The 17,012-nt window shown below is 41.3% G+C and overlaps 1 protein-coding gene across 1 annotated transcript in view; it reads right to left on the reverse strand.

The window, feature by feature from the left end:
• The window catches only part of IQCA1 (IQ motif containing with AAA domain 1), a 140,169-nt gene that overhangs the window by 70,510 nt on the left and 52,647 nt on the right, over nucleotides 1-17,012 (reverse strand). The window contains exons 8-10 of the mRNA XM_030454667.1: nucleotides 13,848-13,932; nucleotides 6,915-7,031; nucleotides 10-79 (exon numbers count right to left, since the gene is read on the reverse strand). Of these exons, the coding sequence (XP_030310527.1) occupies nucleotides 10-79; nucleotides 6,915-7,031; nucleotides 13,848-13,932 (272 nt within the window). The remainder of the gene's footprint in view (nucleotides 1-9; nucleotides 80-6,914; nucleotides 7,032-13,847; nucleotides 13,933-17,012) is intronic.

Genomic DNA, 17,012 nt, shown 5'->3' on the forward strand with positions numbered 1-17,012 from the left:
TCTACTGACCTTTGTATTGACTGTTTCCTTCCTCCATTATTGAAAGGAAATTACTGGGAGCCATTTTCCAGCCTTCCTCCTTTTCCTAGATTGGGGGAGGGGCAGAAATATGAAAAGAAAAGTCAGAATATTAATATGTAGAAACTTTGCAAGTATGTGTCATAATTTTCATTGCATTTTTAAAGACTTGGTTTAATTTGAGGAATACAACAGCACTATTTCACCAAGTAAAACCTTCCTAACAGGCTATGGGGAGGCTTTGTCTCCTGGAGTGAAGAGAAGGGGCAGTCAGTCCATCAGTTGAACTACTGAAGATGCAATACTAAACTCAGGCCTGTTTGAACATAATATAGGTAGAAGACTTGCAACATGTAAATTAAATTACCTTGCTGATTTTCATTTCCCCTTATTCTATGGCTGCTTCCCCCCTGCATCCCCCCAAGGAACTCCCCAGCTTGTGGGCAATTCCAAGATGTCGAAACCTAATTTTAATCTGTAATCAGAAAGAAAAATAGTGATCCTGGTGTATCTTGAGAATCAAAAGATTTTGTTTCAGCTTTGTATAAAACATTTTGATGTTATCCTGTCAAAAATAAATGCCACTGACATGTTCCTGAAACATCACTGAAACAGTATTTTGGATGGAAAAACTTGTCAGAAAATGATGGAAGTTTCTTCACATTGTATCAGTCATAAATCTGAAAAACATTAGTTAGTAGTCACAGGCAGTTAATGGTCCCAGCCAGCATGGCTTCATGAGGGAAAGTCCTGCTTGTCAAACTTAATTTCCTTTTATGACAAGGTAACCCACCTAGCTGATCAAGGGAAGCCAGTGGATGTAATATTTCTGTACTTCAGGCAAGCTTTTGATACTGTCTCTCAGAGTTCTCCTGGACAAAATATCCAGCATCCAGCTGGACAACCATGCTCTATGATGGGTGAATAACTGGCTCACAGGTTGAGCACAAAGTATCATAAAATCATAGAATTGGCTGGGTTGGAAGGGAACTCAGAGATCATCAAGTCCAACCCTTGAACCACCGTTGCGGTTGCTAGACTATGGCACTGAGTGCCACATCCAGTCTCTTTTTAAATATCTCCAGGGATGGAGAATCCACTACTTCCCTGGGCAGCCCATTCCAATGCTTGATCACCCTCTCTGTAAAGAAATTCTTTCTAATATCCAACCTAAACCTCCCCTGGCACAACTTAAGACCATGCCCTCTTGTCTTGTTGAAAGTCGTCTGGGAAAAGAGCCCAACCCCCCCCTGGCTCCAACCTCCTTTCAGGTAGCTGTAGAGAGCGATGAGGTCTCCTCTGAGCCTCCTCTTCTCCAGGCTGAACAGCCCCAGCTCCCTCAGCCTCTCCTCATAGGGTCTGTGCTCGAGTCCCTTCACCAGCCTGGTTGCCCTCCTTTGGACCTGCTCCAGGACCTCGATATCCTTCCTGAACTGGGGGGCCCAGAACTGGACACAGTACTCGAGGTGTGGCCTCACCAGGGCTGAGTACAGGGGCAGTGACAGTGAATGGGGTCACAGGCAACTGGTCACTAGAGGGGTCCCACAGGGCTCCATCCTTGGCCCCGTCCTCCTCAGCATCTTTATCAAGGGCTTGTATGTAGGACTGGAAGGAATTTTAAGCAAATTTGCATGTGACAAAAAACTGAGAGGAATGGTTGAGTCCCTCAAGGACAGAGAAACCTTGTCAGGTTAGAGAGATGGGCAGTCACCAACCATGGGCAGTCACCAACCATGGGAAGGGGAACATGGGAAAATGCTGAATTCTTCACCAGAGATGGGGCAGCCCTGGTGCCAAGTACAGCCTGGGGGATGAGTGGCTGGAGAGCAGCTCAGCAGAGAGGGACCTGGGTGTCCTGGCTGATGGCAAACTGAACAGGAGCCAGCAGTGTGACCTGGCAGCCAGAAGGGCAACCTGTGTCCTGAGGTGCAAACTGTGTCCTGGGATACAAACTGTGTCCTGGGGTGCATCAAGCACGGTGCCACCAGCAGGTCAAGGGAGGTGACTGTCCTGCTCTGCTCTGCTCTGCTCTGCTCTGCTCTGTGCAGCCTCACCTTGAGTACTGTGTGCAGTTTGGGGCACCTCAGTATAAAAAAGATAGGAAGCTACTGGAGAGCATCCAAAGGAGAACAACAAGGATGGTGAAGGGTCTGGGAGGGGATGACTTATGAGGAAACTTGCATTGTTCAGCTTGGAGGACAAGAAGCTGAGGGGTGACCTCATTGCAGTCCATGGCTTCCTCAGGAGGGGAGGGGATGGCCAGCTACTGATTTCTTCACTCCTACGGCTGAGGATAGAACGTGGGAAAATGGCAGGAAAGCTGAATCAAGGGAGGTTTAGGTTAGATCTCAGGAAAAGATTTTTCACCCAGAGGGCAGATAAGCACTGGAACAAATACCCCAGGGAAGTGGTCACAGCCCCAAGCCTGCCTGACTTCAAGAAGCATTTGGATGACACCCTCAGGCACACGGTGTGATTCTGGGGGTGCCCTACACAGGGACAGGAGTTGGACTTGATGACCCTGGTGGGTCCCTTCCAACTCATTCTCTGATTCTATGATTCTACTTGTGGAAAATCAGATCACTGCTTGGGGAGGAGGTGAATTTGGATTTATGTGAGACAGCACAATTTGGATCAGGCTTTGTTAACCAGTGGGAGATCTGTAAGCATCAGCAAGGTACAAAATGAAGCTCCTGGAATAACCTACACTGAAACAACCCCCCTAAATATGCTGTTGCATACCTGGTACCAGCAGATAATAATTCACATGACCTGGATAAAACTGTATCTGTTTTAAATTACAGAGTTACTACAGTAATTAAAGTTTGGGCCCAGAAGCCCATGCAAAACCTGAATACATTTATTACTTCTGCCCTCTGCTCTGTAGCTATATTTGAAAGATTTAAGAGCTTTGTCAGTATGCACAAAGAACCATTTTCATAAAGCAAAACTAAATGTCTGAGGATTTGACACCCAGAGTTCAAATTCCTGGTTACTTTAAGACACTCTCAATTTTGGCAGAGTATGGCATTTTGAGATTCCTCCTTGGATCTTTTGGAGGAATATTCCTTTCAACATTCTTCCATGACATTTTGTAGAAAATGACTAAACCATGATGTTCTAGGAGGAAATACTGATAGTTGCTAACTATTTTAAAAAGAAGTCAAAACCCCCCACCCCAGAACAGCCAAAAAAAGGGCTATTAATTTTTAGCCTCTTAATAGCACAGGGCACATTATGCTTCTCCTATTGTTGCAAAACCCCCCAATAAATAGTTTTAATTACTAGCTTCATTGATTTTATCCACTGATATAAATAATAATGTTGAGTCTGTCATAAATTTAGATCAAAGCTGCTGTGTATCTAAAGGACAGTTGCAGAATGCTGTCCTCTCTTGCCACTGTAAAGAGCATCAGAATCACCATCGTATAAAGAACTTTTCTTTTTAAAGTCAGCTGATGCATTTTTCTGTGCTCAGCTGATTGATTCCATGCTTATTCTGAATTCAGTGTGCCAAGGCACCTTGAGCCAAAGCATGTTTCAATCTAAGCAGAGATATGGAAATAACCAGGTGAATATTCCTCTGAAGCTTCATAGAATCATAGAATTAGCCGGGTTGGAAGGGACCTCAGAGATCATCTAGTCCAACCCTTGACCCACCGGAGCAGTTGCTAGACCATGGCACTGAGTGCCACATCCAGTCTTTTTTTAAATGTCTCCAGGGACGGAGAATCTACCACCTCACCGGGCAGTCCATTCCATAGCCTGATCACCCTCTCCGTGAAGAAATTCTTTCTAATATCTAACCTAAACCTCCCCTGGCACAACTTAAGACTGTGTCCTCTTGTCTTGTTGAAGGTCGTCTGTGAAAAGAGTCCAGTTCCCACCTGGCTACAGCCTCCTTTCAGGTAGTTGTAGAGAGCGATGAGGTCTCCCCTGAGCCTCCTCTTCTTCAGGCTGAACAGCCCCAGCTCTCTCAGCCTCTCCTCATAGGGCCTGTGCTCGAGTCCCTTCACCAGCCTGGTTGCCCTCCTTTGGACCTGTTCCAGGACCTCTACATCCTTCTTAAACTGAGCTTGCTGAAGCCCAGCCCACACTAGCAGATTCTCATGAAACAGAAAAGTTTGAATTTACTCCATTTTTGCACTTTTTCTATGGGGATTTTGCTACCTGTTTTCAAAATCTGTCTCACTGCTGAGTGTTTCTGGATGACATCTAAAGATGCAGAGCCCTGCTTGTGTATGCTGAGACAGAGAGGTTGTAACATTTTACTAGGCAAAGCAGTCCAGACTGGTCTAAATGTGTGTTCTGCTATTGAAAAAGGATTATATGGTGCTGAAGTTGTTCTTTTTTCTGTAGGTGTAAAATGGGAAAGCATCTTACAGAGAAAAGAAAACAAAGCGTGTTTGATACTAAATCTGCCTTTTTAAAGATTGCTATCAGGCTTTCCAGAAACATTTAAATTTCCTTCTGGGATCAAATTCTTGTTTTCTTTGAAAACTGAATTTAGGAGCAGGTCTTTATTTTGCCTGAATCACTATGACTTATAGCCTGCACTTATTAAATTAATAGTCCTGCTGTTAGAACTTTTCCAAATACTTCTCAACTGATCTTAGATACTACTTTTCCCCCTGTTATACCCTCAGAGAGAATGTTCCCTTTGTTCTTTCTCAATGAACTGTAGACAACCTGGTAATAATGGCTCAGAATTTTACTTGGCAGGACTTGTGATGGCTGAAGAGATGAGAACACCAAGTTATAAAGCCCAAGAGCTCTATATTGGTATTTAACCCCATTTCAAAACAACCTTGCAGAGGCTGTGAGGGGGCTGAGATTAACTTTTGCTATTGTTGATTCTTACCTAGTGAAATGTGCAAAACCAACAAGGAATCAAATGCATCCTGTGAGTCAGCTTTTTAAGCAGATGAGTGAGTTGCTATCCAGTTTCAGAAGTTTGGGTTGGGTTTAGCATTTTCAGCATGCCTGAGCATTAATGTCTCACTATGATTTAGACTGAAGTGTCTGGAACAGCATTTTCTATTCCCTGTTTGAGGCAAGAGGAATGATGGGGGTGGTTCTGAGTTTGGAAGGAGTGAGGACAAGGGCAAAGCCATCAGAGGACACCCTGGTGAATGTTCCCCAAAGGAACTGTGCTGAAATGATACAGGTTTTGGTACCTGTGAATGACAGTGGTCTTCAGATTCTCTAATTGTGAAAGCTTTTCTAAACTATTGCCTTTGAACATGTAATTTTATTTGATCTCTTCCATCAAGTCCTGCAGTGCATATGCTGATTTATGTATGTGCTGATACTATGAAATGGTCCCCCACAGCTGAACTTGGCACTAGTACAAGTCACCAGAAGTTTTAAGAAGAGCAAACCACCACTTTGTACCAGTATTACTTGTCTTGACTCTTTAGACTTCTTTCCCTTCTGTTACTGCCCCAGGATGTCTCTGCTCTGCACCAAGATAAAATGATGTGGTACCAGTAATCACCTCCCACTGCTTGCAGCATTACACCTTCATTAATTCTGTGATAATGTCACCCTGCAACAGTGTCACTTCCTGAAGATGTTTGTGACTGCAAGTTAAAAAACTGCCTGGCTGCTCAGGAGCAGCCATTACCCTTCCTAGCTGGCAATGCAAGGTCAGGCTTAAAGAGCCTGGAAAACACATTTAAGGAGGTTGCCTGCTGTACACCTTGATTTACAGAGTGGAAAACAACACTACATAAAACCTGAACTTTGTTTCATATGACCTAAATAGCATCTTTGCTGGTTGAAAACAAAGCATATTTAAGTTACAAGTTGTAACAATTAGATATCTACCTCCTAACTAGATAGACATTCAAGTAGGTTAGGTTCCTGGCTATCTGTTCTGAGAGCTTTGGCTAGATTAATGGTTGTTGCCCAAGAAGTCATCTTTTTGTTATATGGTTTTAGGGCTAGGACTTTTGTCATAACCTTGTTTTTTTGTGCTAAACTTGCAGTGAAGAGTAAGGCTTGCCCCAGAAAACTCCACATACTTGGTGAGAGATTTAATGACCCTTATTAAAGAAAAATATTGTTTCAACCTTGTTTATACACTGAAGTAAATGAGAAACAAAAGTTGCTGCTTTAAGCAAACCCCTTAATTGTTTGTTGCATAGATTGCTTTTGAAGATGTCCTTTGGTCTTTTTCACAGGTGTTTTCCTCAATAAAGTTGCTCCTAAAATAATCTGGAAGCATTCCAACTGTGAAACCATATAACAAAGATTTTAGGGAGTATATCACATTAAGTGGTGTCCACTGTGACATTAAGCAAAAGAAATTTCATAGTCTCAGAATGTGGACTGAAATGGGTGACTGCTATTTAGCCTGACAAAATACTGGCTTGCAGTACAAACCCCCAGGCTGGTCTATACAGAACTGCACCTATAAATTAGTTTGAAATGCCTGCCAGCTCTGACACAGGCATCTGACTGAGTCTAAAGTACTTGTATCCTAAGTCTTGTGTGAAGGGGTGGGAGTATTTAACTTCTCTGTACCCAACCCTAACAGTGGAAGTACTTGGTTAGATGGCTGGGTACCATTTTGGGACTTTGCAGAAAAAATAAGCAACAGTGTTTTAAAAGGTGCATGCACTTGGCAACAATGTCAAAGCCATAAAGTGTATTTTTCTCTCCATTTCCATCTCTGGCAGTCTGCACCTTCCCATGGAAGTGTCATGGCCATGCAAGTGGTCGTTCCTGAAATATGAGAGGTAAAATTCCTTGCCCAGAATCATCAAGGTAACTGAAAGCCTGAATGGGTCTGGCCAGTGTCTGTCTTCTGAACCTAAGCCTGAAGCCTCAGTGGCCACTCTAATGAAAATTATTAGCCTCTGCCCACACACGGCTGAATAAGCTGGACTTACTTCAGACAGATTTCCTTTCTTTCCATTTTTCTGTGGGGCTTTTTCTTTCTGTTTTTCCTTCCCTGCGTCTTTTTTCTGCATCGCCTTCTCTTGTAAGGCAGCCAGTTCTGCAGAGACCTGAAAGAAACAAAGAAAAGTGAAGAGCTGGTCAAATACTTTCTTGTGCAAGGTGTTAGACATGTGCTACAGCATCCATGAGCTGTTGTGTATTTTACCTGCCTTGCTTTCAGCTTTCCAATACTGGGGAAACTTGATATCTAATACATTGCTACATAGCTCTCTGAGCTCCACTGTGGCTGACCAGTACAGAGAAATCCTTTTCATTTATGCTGAGGGCTCTCCCACCTGCAAACTTTAATATGGGTGTTGACTATCCCAATGTGTCATTGGAAAAAGAGGTCCCAAACTGTGAGGGCTTTTAGGGAGTAAGACCAATTCCTGAAGCAGACCCAGAAGCACAATATCCTAATGACACACAACTTCAAGTTCCCTCTGGACTTGGACTCAGATTATGAATTTGTCCTAGTGTTTCTAAGGCAGCTTGATTTTATAGAGATTGATATTGAGAGATTGCCCTGAGGTGTGTCTAATTTCAATATGTAGCTAAAGAATGAAATTGCTCTAGTGAGGGAGATTGGACAGAGATATTGTGACAAATTCTGACAGTTATACATGGATCGCCTGGCATCGTTATCCCTGCAAGGCACTAGCAGCTGATAACTGGGTACAGCAACATAATTTTCCATAATTTTAGTTCCTGGCCATTTGTACCTTACTATCTGAAAAGGCAGAGGGTGAAATTTGCTGCTTCTACCAATCTCTTGCTCCCAGGTGCCTTTCATTGTCTTCTTTTGTAAGATTATCTACTGATAAGTGTAAATCAGAAAAATCTGTGGCCATTGAAGTTTATAAATTGATCATTAATATAGGCAATACCATGAAAGAGTAGAAAATTAAAAAATGCTGTTGTAAGACATATTTCCTGTAACAGTAAAAATATTTCTTTTCTATAGACTGTCTTTTAATGCATTGAAGCTTGGACAGTGGAAGGGAGACAGTGACAAGGGCTATACTTTGCAGCCAGTGAAATTTCATTAGTAGATTTCCCCAAGCATTTCAGTATCCTACATTTAATTAAATATGGTAATTTAAACCCCAAGCACTGTTCAGTCATATCTTGTGCTGATAAGCAGTGAAGCATTTCATTCCCTAGAATAGATGAACAGATTGAGTGGAGTTCAAAATAGGTTTTTAGTGTCCCAGAAGGCCTGCTGTATCCAAATTCAACAGAGCTACTCCAAGTGTATCCTTTATTGATGCTACTACCCTGCTAGAAAGCTCACCTGGCCACCTCCACCCTGACTGCCTACCAAAGGGTATCTGCAACCACTTTCAGCATCTCAGGGGTGGCTTTATCCCACAGGACACCTGAAAGCACATGTGATTGACAAAAGGGTTTTATTTTAAGCAGTATTTGTGAGTTCTACTGATAAGATTTTAAGTATATGCAGACTCTGATTGGAATGACTTATTTTCATGTTTTTAATGCAGTTGAATGATACTGAAAGGGGTTATATGAAGTTCCTCACAAACCTCCTCTAATGGGACTGAATAGTTGAACTGTCCTTACCCTTCTGTCTTGCTTTCATCAGGTTTGTAAGGTAGGAAGAAATAGGAGTTTGTTTGCTATTTTCAGAACTGCAGTGTGAGCTATGGTGCAAGGCTTTGCAACTAAGAGTCCCTATAGGTAACAGAGAAAAATGGTGCTTGCACTGAGTGAAACATAATACTGCAGGAAGCCAAGCCTAGAAACATGCACAGTGACTTCAGGCAGAGGTTGAAGACACACAAATGACACCTGGACAGTCTATTTCCTGGATGCCTTGGTAACGTGTATGTAGTCTGAGATGCCAAAGAGTTTTGGTGCAATGCTCTGAGGCCATGCAGCTGGCAATGCTATCCCTGTGCAGAGCCTGACTTAGCTGAAGTGGGGCTCTGCTGTCCAAAAGAGAATGACAGAACAAATAGAATTTTTTCTTTTCTGTGTCAGGTCTCCTCTATCCCCCACTGGTGCAGCTTCTCCAGCTTTGCTTTCACCTCTGCTCTAAGCAGCTTCATAACTGCAGAGGATTAATAGTTTGTATTCCTCTGTACAGAGTAATTTCCCTTACAGCTACTAATGAAGTTTTTTCCCCTGATGAAAACTTCATAGTAGAAATAAAAACATGTCTTCTTAAATTATTTTAGACTGCTTAAATTATTTTAGACTGCCCTTTTTCTTTGCTAGGTTTCCTCTTTTGGAAACTATGCTGAAAATACTTAGAGAACTCTTACTATAGGGAACAGCATGTGCATCAGGAAGAACAAATGAATTATATTCTTCTTTCTAGTCTTGCCGTAGGACTCCTATCATGCTAGTCATGACTCTTGCCCAGTAATGTTTTCTTCTGAGGCTGAAAAGACATTTTTCTCTAAACCAATATCCCATGAAAGTCTAATTGACTTTCCTATTCATACATCAGCTTGAGTGTTTTTCTAAACTCTTGCAGTGCAAATCCCCTTCTTTGAGAAACATCTCAGCACCTGAAAACCCACAGCTGCAAGCAGGAATCACTCATGTTCTATGTTCCTCAGCTGTTGAAAGCTTTGTGTTGGCTCAGGCAAGCTGATGCTTGGGATAAATACTCCTCCTTGAAAATAAGACTTTCCCTCATCCCCTGAGAGAAGACCTTACTTGAGCTTCTTGTCTTTCTTCGTGTTGTGGGCATAAATGAAATGGAGGGATAGAATATGTTTGGGAGTTCTGGATCTCCAGCTGCAATGGGTAAGACACAGCCTCACAGTTTTGTAATTCTGCATCTAAAACCAGTTTGAACAGAAACACTTTGTATGCACATACCTAGTGCTTCTGGAGAGAAAATGCTTTCTTTGACTATTAACTCTACAGGAAGAAGCTATTTTGAAGTCTAAGACTAAAAAAAAAATTGTTCAAGAAAAAAAGCACTTTTTGAGATGGTCAGAGCTGTTATCCCCTGTCCCACAGTAACATGCCAAACTTCAGACTGCATATTTGCATCCTTTGAACCCAACATGCAGTGTGCTATGAACATGCTTCCCCCCATTCTGCCCCCTTAGCTTGAGGACATTTAATTACAACTCCTTCCATAAGCTGATTATTTCTGTAAGGTGATATTTTTGGTCAGTTGGAGATGGTATTTTCATCATGGTGGGCCTGGGACTCTGTCCCACTGAGCTAGCTGAGAGCCAGTGTTCTGCATTCATTCCTTTTCAAAGGCAAATCTGATTGTGTAGCTTTTAACTTCTTAGTACTGTTTACTTTTGGGTGTGCACCTGCAAGCAAAGCTTAAGCTTTTAAAACCCCCCTGGTGATTTGCTTCTTGCAAAAATGAATTCAAAATATGGGATCTTGCAAAATCTTCCAGTTGGCTTTAACAGTCATGTTTGTCTATGACTGTCCATGACTTATGCATGCTCTTCTCTTTTTCACATCTAGCAGACACCACCCAAGCAGTTAAATTCACTTACCTTGTTTTGTTCTTCTGGCAAACACTTCAAAATGTCAGTCTCCATTAAATGGATTTACGAAAAATCTGTTCTATTTGCTTGGTAAAAGTTTTTTTCTAGGGAAAGTAGATGGTAGATATGAAAAGGAGTTGTTGACAGTGCCTGGCTTTAGGCACACAACCAAAACTACTGACCTCAGAGTTCATATCCCTAGGCAGTGGAGAGCTGCTGGAGCATCCACTGAATGGCTTCATGGCAGTGAATTGCTCTCTGGAGGTGAACACATTTGCCTTTTGTGCAGCTTATGAAACTGAGTGCCATTTTTGTCTTCCTGTATGGTTAAACTGAAATAATTGGACTATTTTAAGGCTGTGTCTGAATGTTGTAGTACTTTACTGTATTTTACTGTCCCTACCTGGGAAACAGTCAGGGATATTAATTAAATATTAACTACTTGGGATCTCTTGCACAAAGTGATTACTGGGATTAATGGGGACCTTCAGGTGTTGGTAGTAATGAATGCAGCAGAATATTATTGTACAGAGTGTCAAGCTAGGATCAGGAGCCTATGCCTGCACAGCAGCTAACATACTGGGTTTTGCCCCTTTTCTAGATGCTGCTGCATCAGATATTGTAATTACAGCATTGTGGAAATTCCTTTGTCCTCCATGAAGAAATTGAATGTACAACCAAACTCTTGGTAAGCAAGCAGCTTATCTCCTCATAAGTGACTTAATGAGGGGAAATTGGGAGACAGGGAATGTGTCTGCTAAACAGCAACTCTCTTGGCTTATTTTTATGGTGATGAGACTTAATGAACTACAGGAAGAGATCATAATTTTGTTGGCAGCAGTATAAGGGCAAAGCTGAAAATTGCCACATCTTATGATTATCTTTGGAGAAAAACATGCAAAAATATTAGAGGCAGACATCTGGAACAGATGCAGGGAGATAACACCGGTGTCATAGGACTTTAAATTTTTCTTGAAGAGTATATAGAGAAAAGCTTCTATTCAGTCAAGAGACAGTACATATTTTTCTGGCTAAACCACTAAGTTTGCTTTGGGAACTCTTTGGTATATCTTTTTGAAAGGTACTTGTAAAATGTCATGAAAGCAGTTTGTGCTGAGGGCCAGCTATGGTACAAAGTAAAGTAAGGTCACAGTTGCCAAAGGATAGAGAAATATAGAATGTATAATAATGCAGCAATGGTTCATGAAGTGATTAATTTGTATTTTATTTTCCTCAAAGTGTCTTTACCTAAGTCTTATAAAATGTTTGCTTTTTAAATACAGTTCAGTCCTGATTTTCCATAGAGTTTAACTTGGGAGTAACCAACCCATTCACAGAAGCTAATATATACACCAGGTGAAATCTTGTTTCCCCTGAAGTCAAGGACAAAATTCCCACTAATGTTAATGAGACCAGGATTTCATTTACTATGTTGCCCAGTTCCAATGTGGAACAAAACCAGTTGCCTGAGGGGTTTTTAATAGGCAGCTGACTCAGTTGAGAAAAAAAGTTTTACTTGTCTGACATTCAGGTAAAATTATGAATGTACTGAACTTTCTTTTGCCAGCTGCATTCTGGGTATCTTTTAAGGTTATGTGATACATGTTCTGCTTTTGGTTGTGCTGGCTAAGAAGAGAGAAAAAACAGGCCCTAAAGTATTTGCAGATCAGGTAATTCCTAGTGAAAACTTGCTGGGAAAATACTTGCTGTTTTTCTTCTACCAGGTATTATTCTTTTATGCAGGAAAAAACAGGTGGTAAAAAAATGTCTCCACACTTCTTACTTCCTTCAGTTTTTTTATGCAGGAAAATAGCTGAAGTTGAGAATTCAAAGCTGGAAGTAGGACAGGAAGAATATATTTCTCCGGAGTAATCTACCATATCCAGTTTTGCTCAGTACAATTTCTTGTAGTGTTTTCTCACTGAACGGTGCTTATCCTTGTTGGTAGCAGGTCTAATTAGCCTGAAGTCCCCTGAAGCCTCCTTCAGCACTAAGCCATGCTTGCTGGGTGGCTTCCCTGCTGCTCAGAGCAGTTAACAAAGCCCTCTTGACTCTCCAGCATGTGCTTCCACTTTAGAAGCTGAAAACTTTACTGACTCCTTCCCTCTGTCTGGGACTGAATAACAGAGTGACTTAGCTAATGAGGCTTCTGGGGTTGACCTTAGTGTACTCTGTACTTGGATAAAATCAGGAATATATCCTGAGCCCAGTTTTAACCAGGCATAGAGAGCTGTTTGAAGCTGCTTCCTTGCGTAGTTTTGTAAGCAAAGTAACTGAGGATCAGAATATTGTGTTTTATGCTGTATTTACATCTTCTCAGACCACACAGATGCTGCTAGCACGCCCCAGGCTTTTCCCTACACCTTCAGGAAGGACTGAATCTAAAATAACACTTTAACATCTATGTGTTAGACCACCAGTTGCAGGCAGCTGATGAACACAACAGTCTGTATCACAGGGGAGCTTTAAGGGACCTCAGAGATCAGCTTCTGACAGTCCAGTTTTCCTAGCCCACTACAAGCCACCATGCCTGGTTCACTCATATCCTGCTCCTGTGTGCAGGGCTTCCTGTTTATAACTTCCCTCAACAGGGTCATCATCCTGCCAGGATCATTGTGGAGGGTGGAAATGGCTCTGAGTGCCAACCACTGCCTTCATTGCTTCAAATGGCCTTTCTCTGGGTGACACCCATTTGATCAGAGGAAGAGATAATCAGTCACTTCTATTAGCCAGAGAAATCAGAAGAGGGATTTTACCAGACCAAACATCTGAGTTCATGATAAGAATGCATAATATAAACTGAGATACTTCCTTCACTTGAATGTGCCCCTTGTTTAAGCTTGCTTAATGGATCCTTGGCAGTATATCAAGGCACAAGCCTGCCCCCAGAAGAAACTCTTCCTGCTTAAACTAAGAAATTATTGCTAGACTGCTGATAGGCAATGTGAACACACTGGAACCAATTTCACCCCCTGAGGTAGCTTTGGTGAATGTCTGTTTTAAACCAACACTCTATCAACTGTTTTTTATATATTTCTACTAGTAGCTAGCACCAGCCTAACTACATGGATTTTGCAAGAGGAAAGGAACTCTTTGTAGCTGTGGTCATTGCTCTGAGCTACTTCAGACGTTTCTTTTTGTGTAACTTGCATGCCTGGGCACTTTCTTCCATAACTAAGTGGCTGTACATCATGAAAGGGAATCAATTTTGGTGAGTTTTGTGGTTTACCTTGGAGGAAAACAACCCTTTAACTTGAAGCAAAAAGCTTTTTAACAATAAGGTTCCTGGAGTGCTTGAGGCCATTGCTATGAAAAAAACCTTAAATAAACAGATATATTTTGTGGAGATTCTTTCCCCAGTCCCATTAACCTTTTACATTAGAGGAGTGACAGTACCTGCTCTGGAGTTTTGTCTGTAAAAAGAGCCATTGAACCTCCTGCCTTTTCATTAGGATAGTCAGGAAACCTGCCTATGACATGCCTGTGTGAAGAACAAAAGATGGAAAAGGAATTAAAATCCACAATTTTTCACCCAGTTGACAAAGATATCAACTGGGGAGAAGTTAATCTCACCTCTTATTCAAAACCACAGTGCTATATTCCCTCCTGGAGCAGTGGCTTCTTCAGTAAATTCATTAAACCAGTTACTAACCCATGTCTCTTGCCTCGTGGCCCACCAAACATTGCAAGTTATCAGGGAATTCCTTTGAATTGCACATCATGTCACCACTGAGAGACTTATGTTTATAACTATAAATTCAACATCTAACTTAAAAAAAAATTGTTTAAATCAGCTTTTGATTTACAAAGTCCAGACTGTATCTTCATGTGAGGATCTCACCCTTAAAAATTTCAATTGTACTTGCATCATCAGAGGTGATGGAAGCTGGGGAGGGGGCAATAAGTTAAGGCTTCATGGATGGCATGGATAAGATAGGGTGCTTCCAGATAAAATCATAATCAGAAGGCCATTTATATGGATAAGAATGCTTCTCTTCTTTCAGTTTTGTAGTTTTCTGGATTATAGCAGTAAGACTTTTTGTTTCTTTGGTAATACCAGGATGATATTCTGTTTCAGAGAAAATTCTTACAATTCAGAAAAATCATTGTGCTACTTTGAAAGAGAATATCAATGTATCCTCTAAATGAAATTTCCCTTGAGAAGAAAACAGCTCAGAAAGGTCACTGTGATTCATAAAAATTGCTTTAATTTTTTTAAAACAACTGGTACCTGAAGGGACTTTCCTAAGCAGCAGACCCAATTTGAAACAGAGTTCTTTGGAAGAGATCATCTGTTATGTTCCTATAGTACATGTGCAGGGTTTGGATCCCTAGCTAGTATTAATGAATGTATTAATGTAATACCAATTATGAAAGAATAAACAAACACTGATCTGTGATGCTAAGTTCTGACTTGTATGTCCAATAAGCACTGGTTCTATATGCAAACAGATGCAAAGCTTTGATCATTGTATTCCCAGAAACCAGTCTGAATGAACAAAGGGGTATCACTGTTAGTGTGTTTTTCCTAAAAATCTGGTTAGAAAGGGAGTTTGGCCTCAAAAATCTGCATCATCCAGCTAATTTAATTTTATTTTTTACAAACAGACAGAAAATAGCTCAATTTTATGCTAAATGTAATCCTGTTTTAAATGGTACTACAAATCTGGCTCACAGCAACAAATTTTTAAAAATTTGATATTAAGACTGTTGCTACTTTACTAATGCCAGCTGGAAGGAAAGACAATACATACTGAATGTGAAGAATCAATTTGGAGTCCACCAACCACTGAATATGGTACCAGTGTTCAATATTTTAGAGTTACATTTGGTGTTTGTGTTAGCTTTTTTACTCTTACATCATTTTCAGCTCTTGGAGACAGAAATATTTACCCCTTGGGGATGTGTGATGTGAGTGCTGTAGATATTGCATCAAATTCTCAACTTTGAAAGTGAGTGTCAGTTTGTTTATAATTTGTGTTTTGGGTGATTCTGCTCACAGCTGGTGCAGCTTTTTGGGATGCTGAGGTTCATCTTGTCTTTTTGTAGCAGCTGCAGAAAATGCTGAAGTTGAAAAATAACTTGAGATAAAAAGAAGTAATTGCCAATTTTTTACTCAAGTGGAAGAAAAGTGTTGGCCATTTACTAACCAGTCAGCTGGCTGAAGACTGGGTCTTCAGCTGAAGGTGATGCTGTACCTATGGTCACCAGTGACCCTGAGAGCAGACAGCTACCTCACATTTCAGTTGTGCTAATTCTTCTGGGACATCTGTTTTTTTTTTTTTTCTTTTTAGACTTCATCCTTTCCTGTGTACTGCTGTTCAGCATATCAGTTGCTTTCTGATATGGTCAGGGAACAGTATTCTTAATTCTCATTTCTCTGTCCCAGCTCTTGTGGGTTTTCCTGTTTCTCTGCTAGGTTTAAATGACTACAACTTCAGTCTTGTAAAGCTTGGAAAGCATGAACATGCATGGCCCTTGCAGACAAATTCTTCTCTTTTGAAACCCTCTGAGTAGAGGGGTTAAACCAGGGATTCATTTTGCCTGCAGATCTGCACAGAAAAATGCAGTCATTGATCTTGCTGGTCATTTTAAGTGTAATGGATCTCTTTTTTTCATTCTCTATTCACTTTTTGGCAGCATCCTACTTGGAACCATCACAATGGAGTGTCTCATGCATTCGTCATAAATGATAATTTGGATTCAACTGGACCTAAACTTTATAGTATCAGCTTGTTTTACAGTTGTTGATAATGACAAAACCTCAGGACAAAATAAGCAGCCAGGATGCACCCCACAAACAGTCAGCCCTGTATCTTTGTTCCATCACATAAGCTACATGTCATCTATGGCTCCCATCAGGAATGTCCTATGTTGAACAGTGAATAGCTCTTGAATCAGGAGGATCTTCCAAAAATGTTGAATGATGTCACGGTTTAACACTGGCCTGGCAATTAAACTAAATAACAGATGCTCTCTATTAATCTCCCTCTCCTCCCTGATAAAGAAAGGAGAGAGGATAAAGAAGAGAGACTTATGGGTTGGAAACTAAACTACACAGCTTTAATGCAACAGTCATGATAAATAGGAAAAATTACTAAATATATACAAATATACAGGAAAATTGATACCACGTTTCTCCCTCCCTCCCCCCAATAACTCTCACATCACCACCGGGGCTGCAGGGCAGCCCTGGGAAAGTCCAGGCTGGACTCCTGGAGTTGGCAGCAGTTGGGAGCTGGAGGCAGGACACACAGATATGGGCTGGCATGGATCAGGACCAGAGGCAGACGAACAGATGGAATCCTTCCAGAATGCCGAAGCAAACAGGGACAGGCAAAGAAAGGGAACCAGGAAGGAAAGGAAGAGGTTTGACCCTTGTGATCCCTCAAATTTATACTGAGTATGAGGTGTATGGGATGGAATACTCTGTTTGGTCAATTCTGGCATCTATCTTGTCTGTTCCTCCCCAAAGGAGGGCTGCAGGTGGGGCCTCTTTATTCCTTCTGGAGGGTAAAATGTTCCTCAGAGCTGAGCAGTGCCCTTGGCTCTGCACACCAG

This window comes from Calypte anna, chromosome 7, assembly GCF_003957555.1.
Source record: "Calypte anna isolate BGI_N300 chromosome 7, bCalAnn1_v1.p, whole genome shotgun sequence".
NCBI classification, from domain to species: domain Eukaryota; kingdom Metazoa; phylum Chordata; class Aves; order Apodiformes; family Trochilidae; genus Calypte; species Calypte anna.